General features: G+C 44.1%; 8 protein-coding genes across 8 annotated transcripts; 4 read left to right on the plus strand and 4 right to left on the minus strand.

Annotated features, from left to right (window-relative positions):
* Window positions 1-20: 20 nt before the first annotated feature.
* On the minus strand, window positions 21-1227 carry BCIN_12g02870 (hypothetical protein). The gene has a single exon (XM_001558102.2). It carries the CDS (start codon window positions 1000-1002, stop codon window positions 268-270), a length of 735 nt encoding a protein of 244 aa, XP_001558152.1. The 5' UTR covers window positions 1003-1227; the 3' UTR covers window positions 21-267.
* A 716-nt stretch (window positions 1228-1943) lies between these two features.
* Window positions 1944-4402, minus strand: BCIN_12g02880 (hypothetical protein). Its single transcript, XM_001558103.2, has 4 exons — window positions 3111-4402; window positions 2858-3060; window positions 2595-2803; window positions 1944-2535 (listed from the first exon to the last, which is right to left on the minus strand). The coding sequence occupies exons 1-4, from the start codon at window positions 3333-3335 to the stop codon at window positions 2234-2236; spliced, it is 939 nt and encodes a 312-aa protein (XP_001558153.1). The 5' UTR covers window positions 3336-4402; the 3' UTR covers window positions 1944-2233.
* A 562-nt stretch (window positions 4403-4964) lies between these two features.
* BCIN_12g02890 (hypothetical protein) lies at window positions 4965-6881 on the plus strand. The gene is made up of 3 exons (XM_001558104.2): window positions 4965-5537; window positions 5591-6528; window positions 6617-6881. Exons 1-3 carry the CDS (start codon window positions 5320-5322, stop codon window positions 6838-6840), a joined length of 1380 nt encoding a protein of 459 aa, XP_001558154.2. The 5' UTR covers window positions 4965-5319; the 3' UTR covers window positions 6841-6881.
* On the minus strand, window positions 6882-10281 carry BCIN_12g02900 (hypothetical protein). Its single transcript, XM_001558105.2, has 2 exons — window positions 9300-10281; window positions 6882-9245 (listed from the first exon to the last, which is right to left on the minus strand). Exons 1-2 carry the CDS (start codon window positions 10104-10106, stop codon window positions 7035-7037), a joined length of 3018 nt encoding a protein of 1005 aa, XP_001558155.2. The 5' UTR covers window positions 10107-10281; the 3' UTR covers window positions 6882-7034.
* A 1262-nt stretch (window positions 10282-11543) lies between these two features.
* Window positions 11544-14200, plus strand: BCIN_12g02910 (hypothetical protein). The gene has a single exon (XM_001558106.2). It carries the CDS (start codon window positions 11719-11721, stop codon window positions 14107-14109), a length of 2391 nt encoding a protein of 796 aa, XP_001558156.2. The 5' UTR covers window positions 11544-11718; the 3' UTR covers window positions 14110-14200.
* A 1926-nt stretch (window positions 14201-16126) lies between these two features.
* Window positions 16127-17632, plus strand: BCIN_12g02920 (hypothetical protein). Its single transcript, XM_001558107.2, has one exon. It carries the CDS (start codon window positions 16217-16219, stop codon window positions 17399-17401), a length of 1185 nt encoding a protein of 394 aa, XP_001558157.1. The 5' UTR covers window positions 16127-16216; the 3' UTR covers window positions 17402-17632.
* Window positions 17633-17729: 97 nt separating this feature from the next.
* BCIN_12g02930 (hypothetical protein) lies at window positions 17730-19922 on the minus strand. The gene is made up of 3 exons (XM_024696344.1): window positions 19749-19922; window positions 19028-19546; window positions 17730-18976 (listed from the first exon to the last, which is right to left on the minus strand). Exons 1-3 carry the CDS (start codon window positions 19817-19819, stop codon window positions 18019-18021), a joined length of 1548 nt encoding a protein of 515 aa, XP_024552152.1. The 5' UTR covers window positions 19820-19922; the 3' UTR covers window positions 17730-18018.
* A 17-nt stretch (window positions 19923-19939) lies between these two features.
* On the plus strand, window positions 19940-21557 carry Bcfip1. The gene is made up of 4 exons (XM_024696345.1): window positions 19940-20282; window positions 20336-20391; window positions 20440-20675; window positions 20737-21557. Exons 1-4 carry the CDS (start codon window positions 20115-20117, stop codon window positions 21222-21224), a joined length of 948 nt encoding a protein of 315 aa, XP_024552153.1. The 5' UTR covers window positions 19940-20114; the 3' UTR covers window positions 21225-21557.
* Window positions 21558-25848: the final 4291 nt, after the last annotated feature.

Raw genomic sequence — 25848 nt, forward strand, 5'->3', positions numbered from 1 at the left:
AAAATGCTTTTTTTGTTTATTGGTTCAAGCAATTTCTCATCTATCAAATTGGCTCACTGGAGTCAATGTGTCTTGAAAATCACAGAAAGTATTATAGCAAATTCAAGTCAACAATGGTGAAAACTATCATCAGATCTCGTGGTGCATATTAAATTCTGACCAAGTTCTCAATTATATCCAAGCAACGTAAAATTCCATTAAAACTCGCCGAAAACAATGGGTATCATACCGGGCCCTCCAAGGTTCGCCCCGAAATTCAAACAGTCCCTACGCCGCAGCGGCAGCATTCTTCCTCGCCCTTCTCTCTTTTTCAACAAGTGCTATAGCTGATAGCACCAGCGTTACTTCCCACCTTTCACCCCAACCAAGCTTTCTCATACTATCCAACAGACCAAACTTCGCCATCTTATCAATACTTGGACCGCCTGGATGCGTCCAGGCGGCTAGTACCTCCCCATTAGAGGCCCTCACAAGCTTGTAACCCCTACTCCTGCCGCATAAACCTGCAACTGCATCCCCGGAGCTTTTTTTCCATTGAAATACTTCCTGGCGTCCATCATCGAATGTGAAGGTGAAGTCGTAGACCGGTGAAAAGTAGCCTGAAGATTGTATAGTCGATGAGGTATTGCCGATAACGAGGTCAATCTTGGAGGAAAAAGTGTGGAGCTCTGCAGTCCCCATCACTGCTGTGGGAGAGGAGAGAACAATCGAGGGCTCGCCAGACCAACCAGAATGAACAGCAACGGTCATAAATGGTGTCGATACATGGTGTTCCGCGAGGCAAAGTCTCCTCATGCCATCCCTGTAAAGCCCAAAAATTGATGGAAAGAGGTATGGGCTTCCGCCGACTATGAAAGAGGGTTGTGGTTGTTGTAGAAACCTATGTACCACATCTGAGGAATTTAAGGTTGACGGCGACTGGCTCTCAGGATATGAGCTAGTGAAAGATTGGCTCATTGTATTTGATGAAGCAGAAGCATCGTATGGATGTTTATCGGCCATTGCGATTATGTTGAATGCCAAAAATTGTAGAGTTTGCAGCTTCTCTTTGATTTCTGTTGTAGATTTTGCGAGAAGTCTTGCAATAAAAATTCTAGATCAGGTTGTAGTTGCTTGTCATTTAATCAACATGGAGGGGTCATAAACCAAATAATGTTGATTCACTGGGAAACATTCATTCATATAGATGTATATCTATTATCAAGAATGGTGGAAAACATTCAACCCGACAGGGTTTGATGATGCTTGTAGATGAGATCAACAAAATTTTACGTGAAGAATCAGCCTTGCTAACCACAAGACAAACATAGCCACTGTAGGCATCACCATAAGTGTACAATCCTTGCCTTGAATCTTATCTTCAATCAATCATCACGAAATACATTGGTGCCTCTGGTGAATGCCCATAAGCCAAGAACTGTGCATGCATAGGAAAGGAAGAAATTACCAAAATATTTGTCAGAGATCTCTTTGACGAATCCGAATGTTGTTCAAAAACTCGAAAATCAGTATGGGGGTGGCAAAATGTTACACTTCTTTGAGATATACACCTGGCCACTGATCAATTGAACAACACACTTGCTGTATTGAAGGAATGGGTGTCAAAAAATACCTGGTAGAAACTGGCAATCACACGAGGAGAATTTATAGATTATCCAGTCAAAATACAACGATGTTGATTAGAAAAGTCACATGACACACCACAAGCAGATGGATGCTTTTGTCAACGCTAGCTCATGATGCATTATTCAATCAAATATTCAGGTAACACCTACCATTACTTTCACTTTATACAAAGCAGAGATAATTAGTTGCCAAGTCTGTGTCAAAATATTAATAGACAGAAGTCGCAAATCCGAAAGATTGTATTCAATACAATCCAGCTTGGTATTTGGTTTTCTTTGGTATCACGTGATAGTACGTAGACGAGCATCTCATGAAAGTACAGGCGAATATGATTAGCGTGGTTTGAACCATTACAAGAAGATTTCACACTCAGGGCCGGTAACGAAGTCAATATTTCGGGCGACAAATGACTGAATTAAAAAGAAAGGTAACTAATAGCTGATTGATTGTGAACCAAATTGCAAGGAGTGTGAATTTGTTCATAGATATCATCCCGATGTGATTGAGTGTGGTTTTGTGTTTAAAGAAAGCTGACACCTTTTCTCCCCAAGCGGGAGTCCCGTAAATTGACATATGAAAGAGCCTCCTCCTAATTACCCACCATTAATCATGCACGGATGACGGTGCTGCCTCTCTCCCATGTGCCATTTTCATTCTTCAATGTACCGACCTCATTGACGGGGTTCAAGTTCCTGAAGAACAAGGTGATCTTGTTGTCAACTGATGTGGCGCCCAACTTTGAGCCTGGGAAGAAATTGATCAACTCTTCCTCTTTCTTTCCATCGGTGCAGTGAACAATCTTGTTGCTCTTTGAGACGTAGAAAAGATGGACGCTTCCGTCCTTAGTCATAGTGCAAGCAATTGGCGTTGTGGGTTGAACATTGTCTTTCTCGACGTAGACGCCTCGATCTAGAAAATTATTAGCTTCTAAAGTATTAGCATGTTGACAGGTGAACACCTCTACTTACCATTCCACCTGTTATCTTTGTTCTCAAACAAACGGATACTATAGTCATGGTGCTGGAAGAACATCATGATTTTCCCACTCGAAATTGTGCAATCTAGGGAGGTCCCTGCGAGCTGCTCGCCCCATTTTTCAGGGAGAACGGTCTCAGTATGCCATGGGCTCTTTGGAGTGCGTCGAATTTCAACCATACCCATCTTGCCATCCTTGGTACTTTGATTGAATTTAGTGAATTTCTAAATCCAAGAACTGTAGAGTGCAACTCACGCTGAAAAGTAGGCCCACTGCGAACCATTTGGATTCCAGCCAGTATTTTGATTAAAAGCTCCACTGGCCAATCTCGAATATTGCACTGGGCCTTTCTTGACTTCGTCCGGCATCTCGACGTCCTCCCAGATTGGATTATCTTTCTGCATTCGCTTCACTTTCTCCATCAATTGCTTGTCCTTGTTAATGTAGAGAAGATGAATCTGGAGTTTGTGTCAGCAGATGAATATAAGCATAGTGGAACTAGACATACTGAGGGCTGGTTATCGAAGTTCGCGTCTTTGTCTACATAATAACATGTCATCGAAGAACCACTGTAATCTCCATCTGTGGAAATAATAGTGTCTTGAGTGGCCCAAACAACACCACCGTCTGGAGATCGCGCTTCCAAGATGTTCTGGCCCTCTTGGAAGAAGAGATGTAGGACTTGATCAGGAGCAGAAGTGCAAGCAAGCTCTGTGGTTTGAAGAGAAGTCATTGTTGTATTATTGAGAGAATTGATTTCAAAACAAAATAATGGGTATAAGTGTTGGTACGTAAGTAAATGATGATGGATATTAAAGCTTTGATTTTACATTTTCAAGAAAATTTGAGGTGTATATATAGAAGATTTTAAAACTATAGCAAGGCGAATGCTCTCGGTTTTGGTAAAGCCAAGTGCTGAGGAGAAAACATTCAAAGTCTTCAAATCTGCGCCTCCCCCTTCCCCCCTCTTTTGAATACGGTATATTGAACTCACCCGATGCATCCGCGGCGAAGACTCATCTGTGGCTGCATGAGAGAACCGGTATTGTTAGAGGACTCACGAGTAATATAGCGATTACACGAATAGATTCGAGTACTTGCAGTATCGCATGATCTGTTCAATCCAAAGAAATGAGGGGAAATGGGGTCAAGGCCTTGAATCAAAAGAATCTAGAGTTCAAATTGTTGAGAATGAACAAGTTAACCCCACTAGATGATGTATCAGGACGCAAGAATAAACAGGAATCGATGGAATAGCTGATCTGAAAAGTTTGGTCGCCAACAGCCTGTCCTTTCTTTATCGATAGTGACATTCCAATGCAATAGTAATATCGAAAACGCCGGATCAAGATCTTTGGAAGTGTCCTGTTGCTGTTCTCAATCTTTATCTTCTCTTGCCCCGCAAGTTTGCGTATCCGATGGCATATTCTTCGTATATGTCTGATCTTGGCGGGACGAAGAATTACCTTGATAATGAAATCATAACCGCATGATAATAATGATTTACTTGATATAATTTCATCGATGTCTCAATATTGCGGGGATTGTCTCCCATCTCGAAGGCAGGCTTGCAAGTCTTGGGTCTCTTACTGTTAGATGGCGACAAGACAACTGATAACGGGAGCGATGAATTGACTGAGGATCTATTGGCAGAGATGATAATTCTCATGATGTACAATTGAGGAGTAAGCCAAAATCTCCTGCATTCTTTGATGGAAATTCCCATCGTGAATGTCGTGCTACCACTAGAAACGGCGATGGCCCGTGTTATCGAGGAGTGGTTGTCGTTGACAAAAGGCCTTCAATACCAAGAAGTTGGAAGCTTGAAACACGGCAGCTATATATTAATAAAGCTTGTCCTTCCGAGTGGTTGGCTATGCCTTTAGATCCCCTCAAATTATGTGTAACAGATGCGCGGGTATAAACGGACGATGTCATAACAAATGGCTTTTGAGATTTATGAATCAATAATCATAACGTAATGAAGTAGAAAGGCAAACCAAATAGTGCAAAAGAATGGCTCATTGATATCTGAAAATATGGTCAAGATTGCTTACACAACATCGATGTTCAACGTAGTGAAAGAGGGGAGGGGAATGAAAGCGGAGTCTTGAACGAATCAAGATTGCTCCACGCACAGGCTTGCAACCGCCAATCAGGATTCCGAAGCAACAGATACTTCATATACAGCTAACGGAGACTCCCTCCTTGATGCTTCCAGGTAACTATCACTGGAAATTAAGCAGAAAGGAGTGCGTTTCCACATACGCATCAATGGCTTTTTGTCGGGAAGAAAATAGCCAGTCGGCCCGTGGTGGTCTGTTTCAACTTTCCAAATTGTGGCTGATGAAGCAGTGAATCAGGAGAGAATAGAGTTGTTGACTCTGTAATACAATCCAGGGATCAGATAAATCTCTTTTGACTCGAATAATATATTACAATTCTTAGAAATGAAGATTTGGATATATCACACAATGACTCGGCAACAACCATACCGTTGTAGAACCTTATCAACGGATTCGGGACCGAATTTATGGCGCCGGAATAATGCTATTCCGGTCCCTGCCGAAGACAAGCCGGGCTTTGTTGCATATCTACAGAATGGCTCGCAAAATTGCCATTTTGGCGAACGCGAAAAGGTGTAGTAACGTGACTAATAATTGATTTGATATCTCAGTTCGTTCACATGTGATAAAGTTGAGTATCGTCGACGCATAATGGAAACAAGTAATAAGAAACCGACTCTTGTGGCTTCAACAAATGATATATATTCTTGTTCCATATCAACTTCTCATTTGCGCGAACAGGAGTTAAGGAAAAACGATGCAACGCAAGAAGGAATAGAATGTGTGGATGGTGAGGTGTTGAAGAGAGGCGAAAGTCACAGGATCAGAGATGAAGATTTGGAGGTGAATTATTTTAAAAGTGCGCAATGGTATGTTTAAAAATGGACCTTTTTGATATAGTCGCGATTGCTAAAGTTGGTAGGACACCTGACGGAACAACCCTCCTGGCTTCCTCCGCCGATAATCAAATTCGTACATTCATCCTCCCTCCTACACTTCTCGACGACCCTTCTACTCCACTATCCCTCACTCCCTATACAACACACGCATTTCCTACCCCCGTGAACTGCATTGCTCCCTACCCACACTACACACTCTCAGACCCCAGCACAACTCTCTATCTTAGCTGTCCCAATTCCCTCCCAATCCGCCTCTCAAACATTCTGTCTCTCACCGCTACTCCCCAAGCTAGTTACAATCTAATCTGTCCCACCACCGAAAGATATCTCACACCTGCATCTATTCTCTGGAGTTTTCCCGGAACTCATTTTTTAACCGGAACAGAATGTCTCATATCCCACTTCGACATATCTCGTCCTGGCTCTGGTCCTGTCACCAAGCTCCCCACTATTCCTTCCAAGCGCCATAAAATTAAAGGCGGCGGCGTGGGAATGCGCGGTATTGTAAGTGCATTGTCGCTGCAGCCATGTACTGACCCGTCTGCTACAAGTATCCTCGCAGCTGGCACTTGGACAAGGTGGCTTGGTCTCTATGATGCTTCTGGCTTGGGTGGAACTGTTGCTACGTGGGATATTTCCACAGCAGCCGATAAAGAGGCGGGCATTGGAGGGCAAGGGGTTAGTGAGGTGGGTTGGAGTAGCTGTGGAAGGTACTTGTGGGTTGCGGAACGGAAGACCAGAGGCGTGCTTGTATATGATGTGAGGGTTACTGGAAAGCTGGTCACTTGGCTGGAAGGCAGGGAAGCGGAGACGAATCAAAGGACGGGAGTAGATTCTTTCGAAGGAGAGAAGGGGATGGAAATTTGGACGGGAGGTACGGATGGTGTAGTGAGGGTGTGGGAAGGGGTAGGTAGGAAGGAAGGTGGTGTTGAGTGCGATTGGGAGTGGAAAGCCCATGACGGTATATTATTTCTAAATTCTCCCCCCGTTCATCGCTCTTATTGACATGTCACTGCGTCATGATTCACATACTGACTTAAGAGCGATAGATCCAATAGGCTCGACAGTGTTACACCCATCTGGAACAGTCATAGCAACTTGTTCGGGTCAAAGAATTGAAACGAATATCGATGTTGATGTTAATGATGATGATACATCAGATGAAGATAGCTCCGATGATGAAAGTGCCCCAAATTCGCTGCAATCCCCGCCTAGGACACCTAAAGACACAGGTAGAGCACCAGATAACAGTTTAAAAGTATGGAGTTTATAACACGAAAGCCTATTTCAATTATTTTAATCTATCTGTGAGCATGTCCAGCTATTTTTGCTTGGCTCATATAAAGCCAATCCTCAGCGGCAAGTAAATGTTGCATAAATTCAGCCAGACATTCGTCAATCATTACCGCCCTATAATCAACTTCTCCTGCAACGAGCCACTCTCCCAATATACAGCCTTCACAATCTCTAGTCCCACACCTGATCGACAACCCTACTGACCCTTTCCAACACACCCCTTCCCACTAACCCGCCCAATCTCCTAATCCTCTCTTCCAGCCCCATCACCACGAACAGTGTCAATCCATATGGGCCCCCTTCATAAATCATCTGCATCTCCCTCTCATAACCCTCCTCACCCATCTCAAGTCTCGGTTCCGGCTCTTTCAACTCTGCAATCGTTGTTTGAGCAGCATAAGCATTCATTCCAGCTCTTCTCAGCCATATCTCCCAATATGACTCCTGTTCTAGCAGTTCCAGAACTGGATTCGAGAGGGTATTTCTAGAGTGTTGGATAATGAGATAGGAGATATATCTTTCCATGCTTTGATCTTCGGCGTTGGCTTTATCAACGGGGATGTAATTGACAATAACGCTTGCGGATAATGTCAGTGTGAAACCGACGAAATCAGCCCAGGCAATGCTATCACCATCGCCTATACCAGTTGTAGAGGAAGCGACAAGAACAATTAAATTCTCATACCGTGCACTGACTTTCTCCAATCGATCACGAATTGGGACAGAAGTCTTGTGTCCAGGTAGTGGCTTTTGCTTGACATGTTGTAGAGTAGTAAGAACAAGTCCTGTGCTTGGAGAAATGATAATATCGGCTTCGTGAGTGAGAGTTGAAGTTATAGGGGAGCGGACCACAGAACCCGGATTCCAAGTCGTAGTGTTGTGGGCGGAGAAATCGCGCTCGCAGATTTTGAGAGTCGGAATCAGGGTTTCGAGGGAGCGGAGAAGAGGGCGATCTTTGAGGATCGTGGAAGATAGGATTATAGAGATGGTGACTGTTGGGGTATTTATAACGGGTGTTGGGAGAGGCGAACGAGAGGGAACTGCCTTTTGAAATTGTGATTCCTTGTCTGGGTTTATTTGAATGGATGCTAAGGGTGCTGGAAAATCAGGAACTGGGAAATGAGAACTTGCAACCAGTTTCGGTTTCTTCGCTCCTCGTATCTCCATAAAATTACTTAGTTCATTCTCTGCGAAGAATATACCGCCGAGCAGGGAAGTTTGTTCGTCAACCCTTAATCGTGCTCTCTTAGTTCGTGGTATCATCTTCGCATCCGCTATTTCTAGACGCATCTCTGGAGTAACCAATGGCTGAAAAGACATCATTGTGTCTCTGTAAGTATTGAGGCTGAGTTGGCATGCCGGCTTTTGCCTTTGGTTTACATCTTGTATCTCAGGGCTCTGTTTACCAAGTAATGGTGGTGTTTTCACGAGCTCTTTCGGGAAATATCCCAACTCAAGTTCGTCGTCATCATCATCATCATCACCATCTTCAGGGTTTTCCTGAAGAATTCGAAAGCCTTCCCTCTTCCAGGTAAGATCTGAACTTGTGACCACCCCATCATCTTCTAAGCTGCATACGAACGCCTCCCAAGTCTTCTCGTTGCCCATGAAATCTTCGACAACATTTCCCAGGTCATGTTTAAATGGTGCCCATGGAATTTTCGAGTGCAACTTCTTTAATCCGGGCCAACGCATTGAGGGGCTAACACTTATATCCTTGGCGACTTTTGTTAAAGCCAAATTAACCACATTGACACTATGGAAATTAGTAGTCATCCAGGGAGGTCCAGGTAGATTAAAGTCCATCACGGGTACTTCGACACGACTTCTTGAATCTGCGAGTCTCTCTTGTTCAACTCGATGTTGTGCTTGTTCTCCATTATCGCCGAGTGCCTCTTCGAAGAATTTGGTCTCGATTATGGACTCAGAGAATATAGAATGTGGTCGACTGCTGAGTAGAAATTCTTCTACGATGTTATTGAAGTGTACGCTTTTAGGTCCTGCTTCTTCGAACGGCTTTGGTGGCGTCAAGATTTCTTCTACTTTTAGATTCTCCATAAGCCTTTTCTTTTCTATCGGAGAAGAAGATGGGTCGAAATTTCTGATACACTCCGGTGGTGAGTATAGATCTGCAGGCTTGAAACATTGCTCATCGGACGTTGAAATTGTTGCTGCAGTCATAGATTGGTTGCGCAGGGGTGTTGGAAGATCTTCCTTGAATACTTCATCTTCAATCCTTCTGAGGTCCAGCGATGTAAGAGAATCGGGATCTGAAAGTACTGGTATTTCGCAGCCGGACGAAACAAAAGGAAGAGGGCTGTCAGGTACTGGGGCTGATATCGGAGACAGAGGTGGCGTAACATGGTTCGAGACAGGGAATTTCTAGAAACATCAGTATAGAGTAGATGAGATGCGCCAGAAGAAAATATTACTCACTCTTGGGTGTGTTCTATCGTCTTCCCAAATCTCTTGTTTATTCTCTACCGTTAGTGTTGTTTTCAAGGCCGTTTGAAGATAGACCATCGAGTTTCTTGTTACTTCAATCTTCTCATTCGCTATTGTCTCAAATGCCTCAATTTCGAAGTTATAAAAGTCTGATGGAAATCCCAGCCCCTCATTGTTCTCAATACTAAGTAGCTCTAGTGGCAATTTGATATCTTGAGGCCTCACTTCGAACCCATCTCTTCTTGCAAACCCTCTGAGATCGAAAGAATGCTCACTTAGCAACAAGGGAAATTCGACCCGCAGATTTCTGACAACTCTTGGCTCAAGTAAAGGATGCTTCAAAGTATCGATTGATTCTTGGCCTTCACTTTGTGCTATAGATGTGAGAAGTCGTGCGGCACCGATACTTACTGATAGCCGTTCATTGGGATTGATTTCTGGTGTAGTAAGTAGAGACAGATGATCATCATTAAGATCACTGGAGATACTAGGATCAACATCTTTCTGCATCACAAGTAAGATATCCACCGAGGTATTGTCAAGTTGATGATCTTGAGATACACCGATCAAACGAGCAAGCTCAACAACTGGAATTTCCTCTTCCTCACCTTCCTCTGAGGGATCCTCTGCGTCTGGCAATTGAGACAAAGTTTGGTTTGTCGCATCATAGGTCATAGTATAATCCATCCCGTCCTGATGTTCCATTGTATAGTCCATTGAATCGTCTTGGGAACCGATGTTATTGGCCATGCTGCCACCTTGTGTATTCACAAAGTCATCCATGCTGCAATCCATCATGGATCAGTGTTCGCAAGATGTAAAGGGTAGAACACAAACCAGCCAGATGGAAATGGTCATCCTTTTTCAATTTACCCTAGCACATTGGACGTGTGAAAAGAGCATTACAGTAGTAAGGAGTGAGATATTCCAGATACTCATCAAGTTCTATCAATGTTCATAGCAATAGGATACCAAAGAGAGAAAGAAATGTGATTGTGTGATAGGCGAAGGTGAAAATGAAACCCAAAGTGAATGATAGTGGTGCTCAGCACGTGACGGCAGTCTCCCGTAGGGCAGCTCCGGATCCACTGCAGAACTTGAATCCTATCGAGCCCTACGGCGGCGGCATTGAATGAAATCTCTGAACGGCAGCCACGGAAGGCAGTTGGAGATTACTTCCTAGAGGCCCCCAGGGGCTCTCTGATCTGATAGTGGTCTCCCGAAGTAATTTCGATGCGCCCCATGAGCGCGTGATACTTAAGGATCCTCCTCTATCAAACCCCTTGCTTGACGAGGCTCGAAGTGGGCGCCGATCAATATATCTCAACGCACACTTTAACTTCAGCAGTCTCGCAGCTTCTACTTTAATTGTTTTTCCGAGACAACTACCGGGATTATGATCATGCTTCGCCACAAAGGGAGGGTGTTAAAAAACACAAGGAAGTAGCCCCGAAAGAAGAAACGGGTAATTGTCGCTTTCTGATTCGGAGAATTTAACAAAAGAGAATAGAGAAGGTGATGCCAAATCATACAAACCTTAACGATCACGATTATGCGAGCTTGCTGCCGTCATTCCTTTAACCCCGGAATGCCAAGCTTCAGCGCGATACGCAGTAAAAGGCATGCTCAGCAGTCAGAACTCATCACTCAATATAATAAAGAAGAAACAAATTGCAGCTTCATTTTAATACATAGAAGTAGGCAAAGGACAGCAGGATTGTGTCCCTTATATTAAAACCACACAATCCCACGAAACCGAAGTGGATCAGCACCAGGATCGTTTGAGTCTTATCTTTTTAGATGAAACGTTATTTTCAGTTCTGACCAATGAGCAGGCGGCAATGACCAACTTCTTCCTTATTATTGTTTGCTTTATGTTCCTTATCAAAGAAGATTCAGGGTAATCTTCTGATGCTTAAATTATGGATTTATACGAGAAGATGCTTAAATATAAGGTTGGCACGGTGTGCTCGCCAGAATTTATCCCCCAGTCGGTTATCTGCCGAGCGGCTGCTAGACCCAGAGACCCAATAATCTTGTCAAATCTGGAGCCAAGAACACCGGAATATGAAAGGAGATTGCTTATTCACTTCGAGAGGGAGACCGAGCTCTGCAAATGCAGATTGAGAAGTGGATGTCGTTCGAAAGATTCAGGGGCTGCAGACAAGGTTCGAGGTATGCATGGGTGGTAGGCGAGTATGCAGGTACATTATAAAGGTTGATAACGTCTTTATGGACCTTTTTCTCACATGTTCTCGATATCAGAAGTATCTATAAATTCATTCGAGCTTGCCGCTGGGTCGGTTTTTGTTATTCATTCAATACCCATTCATTCATTTCTTAAGCCTTTGAAGGCCTATTCCTCTCCTGTTCTGATTCTCACTCACAGCCAACTGAGAAATCACTCACCATGTACTCCAAAATTTTGGGGTCAACAGCCCTGATTGGGCTCGCCCAAATAGCTACGGCAGCTACAACAACTGGAGCCTACACCGACGCAAACACTGGCATCGAGTTTCAACAATACCAGGACAGCTCGATAGGATACAGCTTTGGTATTGCGGTCCCCGAGAACCCAACAACCGATTTCATCGGTCAGTTGGTGGTTCCTCTTGCCTCTGGTGCAGGTTGGGGTGCTCTTTCCATGGGTGCCGGCATGACAAATAAACTCCTCTTTGTTGCATGGCCCAACGGCAAAGAAATTCAGTCGAGTTTCCGATATGCCACCGGTTACTCCAACCCCGATGTGTACACAGCCTCAACCGTTGCAGCTCTACCAATTGCCAATGGTACATTTATCAATAGCACACACTTGTCCTACACCTTTGTTTGCCAATCCTGTGTGATCGGAGGCACGACAACCTTCGATGCTTCGAGTGTACTCGCCACTCTCGGTTATGCCGTATCAAGTTCTACTCCAACCACCCCATCCAGCTCGGGAAGTGCTTTGTCATACCATGATGTCGGTGCAAACATTTACAACCTCAACTTGACAGCTGCCAAATCTGCTCAATACTCTACATGGGCTTCATGGGCATCCGCTGCAACTACACCATCTGGTGGAAATTCAACTACTGGCAGTGGCTCAAATAGCACAATCCCAGCGCCCACTACACTCAACAGTACTTACGATGTTATTGTCGTTGGTGGTGGTGCTTCAGGTATTATCGCTGCTGAGCGTATTGCTGAGAGTGGTGTCAGTGTCCTCCTTATTGAGCGTGGTCCTGCCAACACAGTTGCCCTCGGCTCCACCCAAGGCCTTTCTTGGAATGATACTCTTACTCCCTATGATGTGCCAGCTCTTGGTAGCAGTCTTGCGTCCATCACAGGAACCAAGTTCTGCTCTGACACTGCTTCTACTGCTGGTTGTCTTCTTGGAGGTTCGAGCTCCATCAACGGCCTCAACTTCATTCACCCGGCCGCTCATGACTTTGAGAGATGGCCTACTGGATGGGATTGGGATTCTGTCTCCGAGGCAGCTGACCGTCTCTACTCTCGTAACCCTGGTACCACCCAGCCTTCGGCTGATGGAAAGCACTACGATGATTTGGCATACACTACCTGGTCAGCATATCTTGGACAACAAGGCTGGAGTGAGGTCGACTCTATTGAGAGTCCCAACGAGAAACATGCAGTCTTCTCTCGTCCTGCTTGGAGTATCTCCAATCACCTCCGAGCTGGTCCCGCTAGAACTTACATGCCGTTCGCCGAGCAGCTTGACAACTTTGAATTGAAGCTCGAAACTACCGTTATCCAGGTTTTGCGAAACGGAAGCACAATCACCGGTGTTTTGACTCAGGCTACAGATGGTTCCCGTCAAATTATCAATCTCAATGCCAAGGGTAAGGTTGTCCTCGCCTCAGGTGCTCTATCTTCTCCCCGTATTCTCTGGAACTCTGGCATTGGTCGATCTGACGCCCTCAACATTGTTAAATCCGGCACATCTGGTGTCACTCTGCCAGACTCATCCGAATGGATTGACCTTCCTGTTGGTCACAATTTGAAGGATCATGCTCAGGTTCCTTTGCAGTTTACTACTTCACCTGCCTACAAAGCTTTTGATTACACTGGACTGGCGACATCGCCAGTTGCCGCTGACTTGAATTTGTACAAGCAAGGCTCTGGAACTATAACACAGGCAGCTCAACGAATGCACTTGTGGACCTCAATCAATGGTACTGACGGTGTAACCCGCTACCTCCAAGGCACTGTTAGCTCAATGATCGACAATACTATCACTATCAAAGCATTCCTCACTCATGGTACTACCAGTACTGGTGAGCTTGGAATCTCTGCATCTGGTAGCACCGTCATTAACGCCAAGCCATGGTTGCAAACAACTGAAGACATGGCTGTCTATTCAGAATTCATCCAGTCCTTCTTGGACATGGTTTCTAGCGATGCCCCGAATGCCGCAGGTAACAGCAGTACTACTCTCAGCTACCAGACAGCAGGAGCAACCCCCTCAAGCATCATTTCATCATCTCTTGTCAGTGGTGATCACTGGGTTGGAACTGCTAAGATGGGCACAGATGATGGACGTAGCAATGGTACCGCCGTTGTTGACTTGGATACCAAGGTATACGGTACTGACAACCTTTTCGTTGTTGACGCCTCCATTCACCCCGATCTACCAACTGGTAACACCCAGGCTATCATCATGGTTGTTTCTGAGCAGGCTGCTGCTAAGATCGCAGCTTACGACGTCGTCACCGGAACCGGTAGTACTGCCAAACTCCCTGCTGCTATTGTTGCACCCAGTGCCGCCAGTGCTGATGATGATGAAGCCTGTGAGGCTTAGATACAATAGGACGGATCCTCCTTTATCTTTCTTTGTAAATAGTTTATCACTTTATAGAATATAGACAACCAATATAGACAATCAACGTACATTGCGCATACACACAAATTATACACCTTGCTCTTTGTGAACATTTCACAGAAGGTATCTGATCAGTAGGATAGTCTATCCTAGTGCCGCGACTTCGATATAAGAAGCAAAAAAGCAAACGGCTTCTGCTTCAAGACGTGAATGCTACGTGGGTGTTGTGGCTAGGTAGTAGCCAGTAAATGCTAATGTCCATGGAGACGGCACGTCGACAAGTAGAATGATCCCCATGAATGACGCTTTCGTTTGCGATTGCTAGTTTGATACTCGATCCTCATAGGTTATAGCTTCGATTCCGCGTTCATCGAAGCATCCACTCAAGTGTTGAAGAACCCATGGCCAATGAAGTCTGTGGTGTTTGCAGGAATGGAGAACAGTCTACTCCTGGACCTGAAGTCATGATTACATATCGACAGATAATACAACCGTCGACAAAACCCATATCTCCTAGCAAACTATTATTGAACAAGAAGTATAGCTTGAGAAGTATTAACTAGATATGAGAATCAATATCTTCTTTTTGCGACATAGACGATCGACACAATCGATATCGCAAGGGGGTTTTTGTGAGATTTGAAGTCGAAATTGCGATTATGTAACGGCACATGACTTGCACATGACGGTGCTTTTGAATATTCATTATAAATCAGCCACATACTATATTAATAGCTTCATAAGCAATTAATGACAACTAAAATTGCCTGAATATACCATCTATTTAAATTGAATATTGAAGCTATTTATTAATAGATTAAAATGTGATTTGAAGGGATTCTTGGTGTGTCGAGGTCGGTAGTATTGGAGTGAGTGAGTGGCTTGAAAACCTGTGGCTGGTGATGAAACTCCATCTGCAGCAGCTACAGTTCGTTTGGCCAAAGATGGGAGCCTTCGTCAACTACTTTGCAAAAAACACACAAGGGCTACGATGTACACTTCATCAAACCTAGTCACAGCCAGATTAGATGGCATTTTATCTAGTCTTCGGTTCCAAGTGAACAAGATACAGAAACTTCGAATCGATTCTTCGTGGGGCGTTATCAACGTCCCGTGATATGGCGATATCAATGTCGTGATCGATCTGTAGTCAGAAGTCTGACCGCTTCCTTTGAAATCAAGATTCGAAGGAAACTTTATACTATTTTGTAAGGGGGTACCTGTTATCATTATCAAAATCTCAATTGATCACGCCTTAAACCTTCTCGATGGCGAGTGTCGTGGGAACTGAATTCTGGGGAGCGAAACGTCAGCGCATACGTTTCACCAACCAGGGGTATAGGAACTTGCGGCTCCAGTATAGGGGGAAATATCAATGCATCAAAGACATTTGATCAACGAATGGCGAGTTGGATGAGCAGATATATGTGGAATGGATATCGGTACTTGTTTTCTAGAAATGATGCGGTATTGTATTCCCCACACATGTGTTGAGTCGATCCAACTCGATCGTCAGCTCCTGCCCCGCAATAAAGTATTCCATCGACCTTGTTCCTGGGAATGAAACTTCTAGAATGGCGGTGGGTGAGTGATTCCGAGACTTTCATGCTAAATCTAGTCATGATTTCCCCGCGATATTGCAATGCTGAGCTCAAGGGAACTTCGATGCCAGACTTTTGGTACGAGGCGGAGAACTCGGTATTTGCAGGCCAGGTGTGTTTCTAAGTAAGTATCTACATGTGTATTACGTGCGATTGATTACCATGCGTGCTTGGATTATCATATCAGACGAAGCAAGCGTATGTGGGGTTTGTAATGCCATCTGAGGTTTCAGGCTTATGGATTCTTTAATTTGTTGATTTCAAAGTTTGTAAACGCAAGATGGTGTGCTTGATGGGATCGATGGTGCCATGCCACTCGGGTTCGTTCTTATATAGGTAGATTCGTAAGTAGCGACTCTTTTCTTCCTATCACTTCCAAATTATCATCAATTCTTGAACAAATTTCTCGAATATACAGTAATATTTGGATCTTGAACAAACATCTTAGTTGAATACTTTCTACATCGAATACTGTCTTTCCCAAAATGGCTCCTTCATTAGAAGTCGGCCTTGAACAAGCTCCCACTCCTCCCCCCACTAAAGTTACATCCACCACCAAGCCGGCGCTTTCTTATACACCGGGTCGCACCATAGTCGAGAAACACGAAACCTATGAGTATGAAGATCTCCGGCCTTCTTTTCCAGATAAGAAATGGCCAGCGTTACAGGAACTCCCATACACAGACAAAGGACTTTTGGGCTCCGATACTTTTAAAGACCTCTTGGCAACCGCCACTGATGTATTTGACTACGTTCCTAAAATCGGCACCGAAATCCACGGTGTCGATCTAGCCAACCTCACCGATGCGGCGAAAAATGACCTTGCTCGACTTATTTCCATCCGTGGGGTCGTATTTTTCCGCAATCAAAAGAACTTTGACATCGAAGCACAACGCAAATTAGGTTCTTATTTCGGAACACTGCATAAGCATGCAACCACTTCCGTACCTAAACGCGGAGACTTAGACGATGTCCATGTCGTATACACGGACGAGAAATCCAAAGACCAAAGAGCACTCTTCACGCCTACATTTCTCTGGCATTCAGACGTAACATACGAAATTCAACCACCCTCCTACACTTCACTTAAAGTTCTCACCGGGCCACCTCGCGGTGGCGGCGGCGACACTTTATGGTCTTCCCAATACGCAGCCTATGATGCGCTATCCGCGCCCATGCAAAAGTATCTCGAATCCCTCACCGCGCTGCACACCTCTCATCTGCAAGCCGAAGGCTCGCGCGCGCTAGGCCGACCCGTTCGACGCGATCCCATCATCACCGAACACCCACTCATCCGATCGCATCCAGTCACAGGCTGGAAATCTCTTTTCTTCAACCCCGGCTTCGTGACCAAGATCGTCGGAATCCCCAAGGTTGAAAGCGATGTGATTCTCGCGTATCTGAATGAAGTTGTGGCGACGACGCAGGAATTGCATGTTAGGTTCCAATGGGGAAAGGATGATGTGGCGTTTTGGGATAACAGAATTTCGAATCATACTGCTTCGTATGGGTTTGCTCCGCATAGGAGACATGCGGTCAGAGTGTGTTGTCATGGGGAGAAACCCGTTTTAGAGAAAGATGCAAGGAGTCAGGAAGAGGAGTTGGGGGAGAAGTATGGATTGCCGGTTGTGAATAAGGATGGGAGTGGCCAGAGCAATTATAATGATTAGGGATTGACGGCTGGGGAACATGTATATAGATATTTGTATTCGATACGGAGTTTTGGGAAACGGGTTAGGAATGGGGAGTTGAGGATCAGAAGGGGTTTTCTTGCTAAGTTCTATAGCGTGGAGCGGTATATGCATGGCAGCTGTCTAGATTTCTAGAGCTGGAAGCAAAGTTGTTTGATAGCGGATTATAGTTCATTAGTTCACGTGAATCATGACACACAAGAATAAACACAACCATTTACTTATACTATCCCACAATCTAAACTTTGAACGAATAGTGTTTCATCTCCGAATGTAAGCCACCAGCATGGACTTGCCAACAATGACTTGCCAATCACTTTACTGCTCATGATTCTCGATTTAATCAACCTCGATTCTCACATGTTTAACACATTTGATCCAACTCGAAGATAGTACATTAGGTTTCATTTTTGGTATCTCCAATCAATTCATACTTTGCTTTACGTTATTTTTCTCGTGCAAATGTCGACGTGAATGCTGCGCAGAAGTACGAGTACATAGCCCTCGCAACCCAAACTCCCAGACGCCACCCGAATCAATTTCTAATCTCTTGGAACAGATTCTCCGGCCTACCCAACTTTATATACACCCATCCTTTAGTAAACACCTCCTCTCCCCCTCACACTGGCTCCATTAACACTGCTTCCAAATCCTGTCGGCGTTTCGCCCCTTCTATCCCTATCCCCAGGACCCGTGAAACTTCCAAGTTGCAATGCTTGAATGCTTTCTCTACTCGCGCCAATCTTACCAGCCACTTGCAGAATACTCTGCTCAAATTCTACAAGTGCCAATCCCAACTCTTGAACCGGGTTTTCTTGTTGATACGCTCTTCCATTTCTGCGCGCTAGTAAGGCTTGGGTCTGTTGCGCTGTACTCTGTTCTAGGCTCCTTAGATGCGCTTCTAGTTCAGTGAAATTGTTCTGGTACTTCTTGAGAGTGGCGTCTAATTCATCGGCGGTAGCGGAGAAAAACGACACCAAATCTTGGGCATCAGTGTCATTGGCCGCACTATTGGGATTGTTCGTAGATTTAGTAGCCCAGATGCCAGGGGTCTGATATTGGGCTGGCAATTTTTGATTATCAATTGCGCGGAAACTGAGAGTAGCATTATCGGCGTCTTTCTTTATCAATTGACGAACTTGATCAATCTCTGTGGCGTCGCGTTCCATGGCTTCCTCCATACCGAGTAATTTTCTCCGGCAAAATTCGACGTCGTTAGGAACGTGCTCAAGGAGCTTGCCATGTTGGGGCATGATGGCATCGCAGTCGTTTTTCATGGCTATTTGAGCTTGAATTACTTGATCAAAGTGTTCGATTTGTTTTTGTACGGTTTCGTTGAGGTCGTTGAATCGTGTCGTGCCGCGCATTTGGCTAAGGTCAATTTGAACGCCTGGAACAAGTTGAGGCTGTTGGGATTGACCCAAATGACGACTACCCCCGAGCATGTTGTTGTTTGTTTGGCCTTGTGGTTGATTTTGAGCTGGTGCGCCGAAAAGAGAGGAGGTTTGCTGTGGTTGGGTCTGAGTTTGAGTTTGAGTTTGTTGACTTGCGCCACTAAGCTAGTTAGTTGATTCATCATAATTTATATTCGCAACGGTCACTTACAAGAGACCTCCAGATGCTGCAGGTTTTGCTTGGTTTAAATTTCCAAACAATCCACCTCCATTCTGCGCAGGTTGTGATGAGGCAGTACCGCCAAATAATCCACCACCTGTATTTGCGCCAGTTGTCTGATTATTAGGTTGAGCTCCTCCAAATCCACCACCTGTAGCCCCTTGAGTCTGGTTATTGCTAGTAGTCGCAGATCCGAACAACCCGCCCGTTGCAGGAGCAGTCGTCGCAGCAGTCGTTGAACCGAACAATCCACCCCCAGTTGAAGCCGGTTGAGAAGTATTGGCGTTACCGAACAATCCACCAGTCGCCGGCGCAGAGGTAGCTGCTGCGGGAGCTGAGCCAAACAAACCACCGGTAGCAGGAGCAGCTGAAGTTGTTGAACCAAATAATCCACCAGATTGAGGAGCAGGCGTGGTTGCAGGTGCGCCGAAAAGACCTGTCGAAGGCTTCGCAGCCTGTGTACTTCCAAACATTCCTCCTGATGATGGCTGTGTCGTTCCTGAGCCGCTACTGGATGAAATGTTAGAATCGCTCTTTCTTTCTTTGTTTCGTTCAATGTTCTCTCTCTCTCTCTCTCTCTATGAAATCTTTCACAATGAATTATTTTGATAGCTTTCCCTTTGCTCCACAAAAAGCTTGGGCAATGAGTTGGTTGACACGACAAAACAAATAAACCTTTGAATTGGTCAATTCGATTGAATAATTGACTTACAATAGAGAATTGGCAGAATTGGTATTAATACTTAATCCACCTGGACCAGAAAAAGACCTTGTTAAAGCCATATCGAGATAATTCTATCGTTGTGACTCTTTTGGGGGAGAATATTGAAGTAAAATCAAGTAAAATCAAGTAAAATCAAGTAAAATCAAACTTTAATAAATTTTCCAGGGCCATCTCGTCCTGAAACTTAAGCCTGAACGCGTCTAATATTCACTAAGACTAAGGCGGCCAGGCTGTTGTGTTACAGTACATACCATCCGTAGGTATCTGCCATACCTACCTAGCGAGGTAGTATCGCGACAACCATCAATCCCAGAAATTACAACACGGACTCTCAATAGAGCCTCAATAATCAAAATGGATATCGATGAAGACGATGATTTTTATGCGCCCGAAGAGAGTGCGCCGCTTTCTTTAAACCAAGTCGCGCCCACAGAAGCTGCGCAGCCTGAAGTCAAAGCCGAACAGCAGGATGAAGGTTTAGAGGAGGGCGAGGAGGAAGATGAGGACGAGGACAGCGACTCGGTACGAGATGGTTACCCCGAAGCTCTGCATAGCTTTCGCTGATACAGATGTAGGACATAGATATTATCACAGAAAAGAAAGATGGTGCTCCGCCATCCACAAAGCCTCAGTATGTCTTGCGCCCAGCTCACAGTGCTCAGTATTAACGTCAAAACAGAGGCGCAAAATACGATAAATTGCCCGGCAGTGATCTTCCAAGCCATACGAAATCTACGACCGAAGCAGACGAGAAAGCTCCCGCCGTGAAAACCGAGAAAGTAAAGAAAGATTCTGAGACACCAGCGATATCCGGTGCAGAATTACCTGGACTAGCGACATCAAAAATTGACGTAAATGCAAAGCCTATGTATGAGCCAGCCGGGAAACCAATCACACAAATCAATATTGATGAAGGTACTTAGCCCTCTTTTACTTTCCCGCAATTTATTCATGTAATTAATCTTAACCCATTCAGATCTCAATGAAAACGACAAACCTTGGAGAAGACCCGGTACCGACATATCTGATTACTTCAATTACGGTTTCGATGAATTTACCTGGGCCCTCTACGCCAACAAACAAGAATCATTGCGCTCCGAATTCGACCCCAATAAAATCGCACAGAACAATAAGAAAATGTTCGAGGATATGAATATGATGATGGCCATGGGTGGAATGCCGGGAATGCAAGCCGCAGGCGGTATGCCTGGCATGGAAGGAATGACGCCAGAAATGATGCAGCAAATGCAACAGATGATGGCAGCGGGTGGAATGGATCCTAGCCAGATGGACCCCTCTATGTTCGGAGGCTCGAATCCAGCGGGGGGTGCGGGGGGTTTTGGAGGAGGTCAATTTGGAGGTGGAGGGTTTGATCAAGGCATGATGGGTTCTGGAGGTGAAAATAGTAACAGGGGAGGAGGTTTTGGAAGAGGTAGAGGTAGAAGAGGAAGAGGAAATTGGTAAACACGAAGATATACCTCTAAAGGTCATATCTCAAGTTTGATGAGGCATCTTAGTCGAGCCGAAGTATACCCAGAAATTGTAAAGAGTCAACTTTGAAAAGGGGCTTGAAAGTCAAGCTTCCCTCGAAGCGAACACGTGATGGTTAAGAGTGAACAGGTTTGTTTTTTGTAGGTCTTCTACCAGTACTTTTCATGGCTTATGGGGATGGTGCTTTCAGTGTCATGGTATCATGGTAGTAGAGATGCAAGACTGCATCTCTAAAAGCTTTATTTGCCATAGTAGCAAGTAATGGAATGAAGTTTTTTCCTTGAGTTATTGTAATAGTGATGTACACTCTGTTGGTTTTCTTTATGGTCTGCTTTATCGGAGTTCTGGAGTTATTATTTACTTTTGGGTATTGGATATGATAGTTGCTGTGCGCTAAAACAGAGAAACAAGTAAGTCTTTCCATGGTAAAGGAATATTGTAGTATTGATGTTCCAAGCTTATGATTTCTAATTGCTGCGGTACCTTGTATTGCACAATGCCCCTCATGGTCATGACTGTCTCCTACTTTGTATACATGTAATAGTAGCATGGTGGATTCGTATTCCGAAGTCAACGACGATTCCTTTTGTATACCGTTGGAACTCGCTGAGCGAGCATAATCTAGTCATCGACGATAAATCTCTGTATATTTGCGGAGGTGTAAGACTTCGGGTCTGTTGTGTAGGCTATTTGCAAGTAGCAATGTGACATCATAAACATCTGAAGAGCCATTAGCATTGCTGGTGCGCAGTTCCGTCGTGGGGGCTGGAATGGAAGATGTATGCCTGTACCAACCTCCGCACACTTCTGTAAAATCATAGTGACATAATCATTCACGGTATGATCTCGATTCTGTATATGTTTTTAATGTCGAGATAAGTTAGGCGTGCTAAGAGCCCTCGTCTGCGATTGGAAATCGAAACTTGCACCGTGAGCTCTTATTGCTACGGCGCGTACTTTCTATCATCAAGAGGAGCGAAAGACGACTTTGGGCTCGGGTATCTCAGGTGCCCGATTAACTTTCCTGCTTGTTCTTCCCGGTCTTCTTTGAAGCAATGCCGGTATTCTCAAAAGAGAAGAGGACTTCGCCTACCTTCGTTGACGATGCTGCGCCGCGAGCTTGCACTTTTGCGGCAATTCCTTCCTCCCCAGCCTGCCTTCTTCCTTAGCTTGTATTTTTTTGATGGTTGTGTCCCCCTAACAGCAGACGGCATCGATTTCGTAAATGCATTCTTGTATTTGTTGGAGGTTGTAGTTGACTGCAAGAAGCCACCAATTAGTAAACTCCGTTGAGCCCAGAATGTTCTCCTTGACTGATCCTGGATCATACTTACAACATTTCTTTATTGTGTTGAAGGATAGCAGTCGATGTCCAATTCAACATTCTAATGATTGTTACTGCCAGATAGGCTTTGTGTTTAGGTTCTTCTAGCTGAAATAGTTGGCAGTGTTGTGTTCAACTATTCTCAAAAGTTCTGGAAGTCTTTTTGAGGTCTGTGAAGCAGGCTAAGGTCTTCTGCCTCAGGTTAATTGATCATAACAGCCAAAGACAATGTCTGATTGAGTGTGTATAGTGCTATAGATTTCAGGTAATACAATTCATAATGGCTGTTATGTAGTTGCCATGATTTACACTAACTGCAAATAAAGCGGTTCATGGCTGTGGTGATAAAATCTTGGTCTATTGTGCACAAGAATGATTTTTGTGGAACAAAACTTAGTATATCATAGTATTTGGACCTTGTTCTTGGTGATCCATCACAATTAGTTGCAGCTTTTGAAGGGTTTTCAGATTTTGAGATGAAGTGTTGGTTGAATCCGGAAAAGCATAGGTGAATATTATTATAATTCAAACAAAACAAAGAGACATTGAGTCAAATCGAAAACTTCTGGTGACCTTGATAGGATCAATGACATAGATCGAGTCCTCAAAAGTAGGACACAATGGATCAAAAGGTTGTGAACAAATTAGTGAGCTCAAAGATAAAGTCACCTTGCAGGCTCAGGCTCTAGGTGAACGGCACGGTCTCAAGCGTTAATTTGATTGAAGTAAAGGCATACTCACCCTCATAGGACGCTCTTTCAAGCCATCTACGGTTTATTCAATCCAATTTCTAGGTCTAACAAGAAGCTGATACTCATAAAAAGGATAGTCACCGATCTAAAGTTATACTTATGAAGCAAATACAGGAAAACATAGGTTTAGATCGTTGTTACAGTGTCCCAATGCCTTCAGGGACAAGTATAATAGTGTAAATAGATTACATGTATTTCACAGAGGGTCAATAGAAGTGAGATACTGCGATGTATCCCCTCTAGGAGGTCTATAATTAGACTGGGAGTATGCACCATGGCGTGACTTGTAGCCCGCTCTCTCAAAGAGGCTTAGGATTGAAGGGAAATCCCTGCACACTTCGAGGCTAGGCTTCTCTTGTAGATCTGAGCAGCTTCTTGCCAAGTATCTTCGCACAAATAGTTAATTTCTCTTCTTTCCTTCCAAACCGCAACAACCACAACACCAAATTACCAAAAACAATCGGAAATGGGCACAATAACCCTTAAAAAGCATCAAAAAAGTAAGTTATATTGATCAAATTCTTCATACATGTCTTTTGGAAGGCACTTGTGTCGATTCAATCATAGTTTGATACCTCTACCTGCAAAATCAATGTGAAAAGCATGGCTTTCGCACCAGTTGCGTAGAAGAGACCGAGACATTATTCCACTTGGTATCTCAAGCAATCACTATTCACTATAGTCCTCTTTAATAGCATGTTACTGATCTGAATTGATTTAGGTACTCCTCTACTTTGCGAATAATCCATCTTCATGAAAGACCAAACTGACCAGATTATCCTCGCCGCCGACAGACTTAAAAATACAGTGAGTTCTATCCTTTGTGCTTCTTCTATCTTTATCCCGTGCGATATTCGTACTATTTCAAACAATTTTCATCTGTTGCTAACAACATTTACAAACAGGTGAGCATCTTCCATTACTCGCAAGTTTGCGCAAACACGAAGTCCAGTGGCAGACCTCTACTTTCCCTCGTATTTGTACGTTCATTCTTATTATTAGCTCAGATCTTTTTATATCCCTCTTCCTCGTGGATAATAATGGTATTATCTAAAAAGTTTCAACAGCCGGCATCCTTCCGTGCTCTGAGTACTGCTCTTTCAAACTACCGATCTCACTTAAAGGACGATTGAGCACCGCAGTTCCTGTGCTCTTCCGTCTCCTTTTAATTTATCATCCCCCAAATCTCTTTCAATGTCATATCCCTATACTTCCATTGAATATTACTGATTTTAATCTCCCCGCAGTCTCTCCTCTTCAATCGGAACCTCAACTGGAATTTGATAGGCGCACAACTAATCATGGTCTCCAGTAAGCACCAAAGAAGTTTAAAATTCTAGAACAGCAAGAAAGAAAAGTAAGTGACAGCCTCATTACAACCTCCACCAGTTTACATATGACAACAAAATGACTCCGTGCTAACTATTTCCAGTGGCACCCCCAACTGGGGCAGTTCAATGCCATTTCAGCCAGGGTTCGGAGCATTTTTCATTATGTCACTTCCTCTCGTACAGAAAAATTGAAGATTTCTATTTCTGTTCACGGTGGACACGATTCTTGTCAAAAATCTTGATGGAATACGCTCAGTTGCTTGACAAGTTATGGGCAACAAGTGTTGTAGCCTGCATACAACAAAAGAAACTATTCTCAAGTGGATTCTGGTATAACCAGACCAATTCAAATTTAGTTTCTATTTGGCTGCAAGTCGAAGCCAAGTATTACACCTTGAAGCATTCAATAAGGTAGTGAGGGTTTAAACTTTTGCATGCCACTTTGAGAGTTTTCTCTTCCACATGCACAAGCTCTATCCACTTGTTTGCTTGACACCAATAACATGGTGGAACCACAGCTATCGCTGAATATCGGTGAATTTGAATGATTCTGGAACTGTCGCTAATGTTCCTCCTCCTCATCTAGTATCTATTAAAGCCCCCCCTCAATCAACTAAAAATGCCAACAAGAACTTTTAGTTTTTAGTTGAAGCTTCATGCCTCCAGAATGGCACGGCCTTAGGCCTTCATAAAGGTATGTCCAGCCACAGCAGAATTCTTTCTTCGTAAAGTTATATTTCCTGTGCATCTCTCCCTTTTCGTCGCTGTCCTTCTAATTTATCGCTGTCACTGGAGTTTGTTTCATGTCGGAACTTCCGAGCTTCATTCCGGTCAGACAATTATGAAGTAATCAGTGACCTGCCCCTGTTCTATGTGGTATTTCTGCAATATATCAAATAGTGACATACAAGTCCGTTGTCCGTTGAATTTTGATACCGGCAATCATTGGTGGCTAAAGTCTCTCGCTATCCATGTTGCTAACTTCACTTGAAGTAAGCACTCTGTTTCTCACTAGTATTGGTGATCATTCTGGTTGCTATGAGTGTGGATATACGTTGTCAATTAGCTCTCAGTGGTGCTATCTATGCCAGCTACATGTACAATACCGTAATGTTTGCTTCCCGCTAGTATTTTTTCACTTGAGAGCGTCAGTTCAATTCATATTAAGTAAAGCTCTGTTCCATCTGCCC

The sequence above is a fragment of the Botrytis cinerea genome, chromosome 12 (genome assembly GCF_000143535.2).
Source record: "Botrytis cinerea B05.10 chromosome 12, complete sequence".
Classification (NCBI taxonomy): Eukaryota; Fungi; Ascomycota; class Leotiomycetes; order Helotiales; family Sclerotiniaceae; genus Botrytis; species Botrytis cinerea.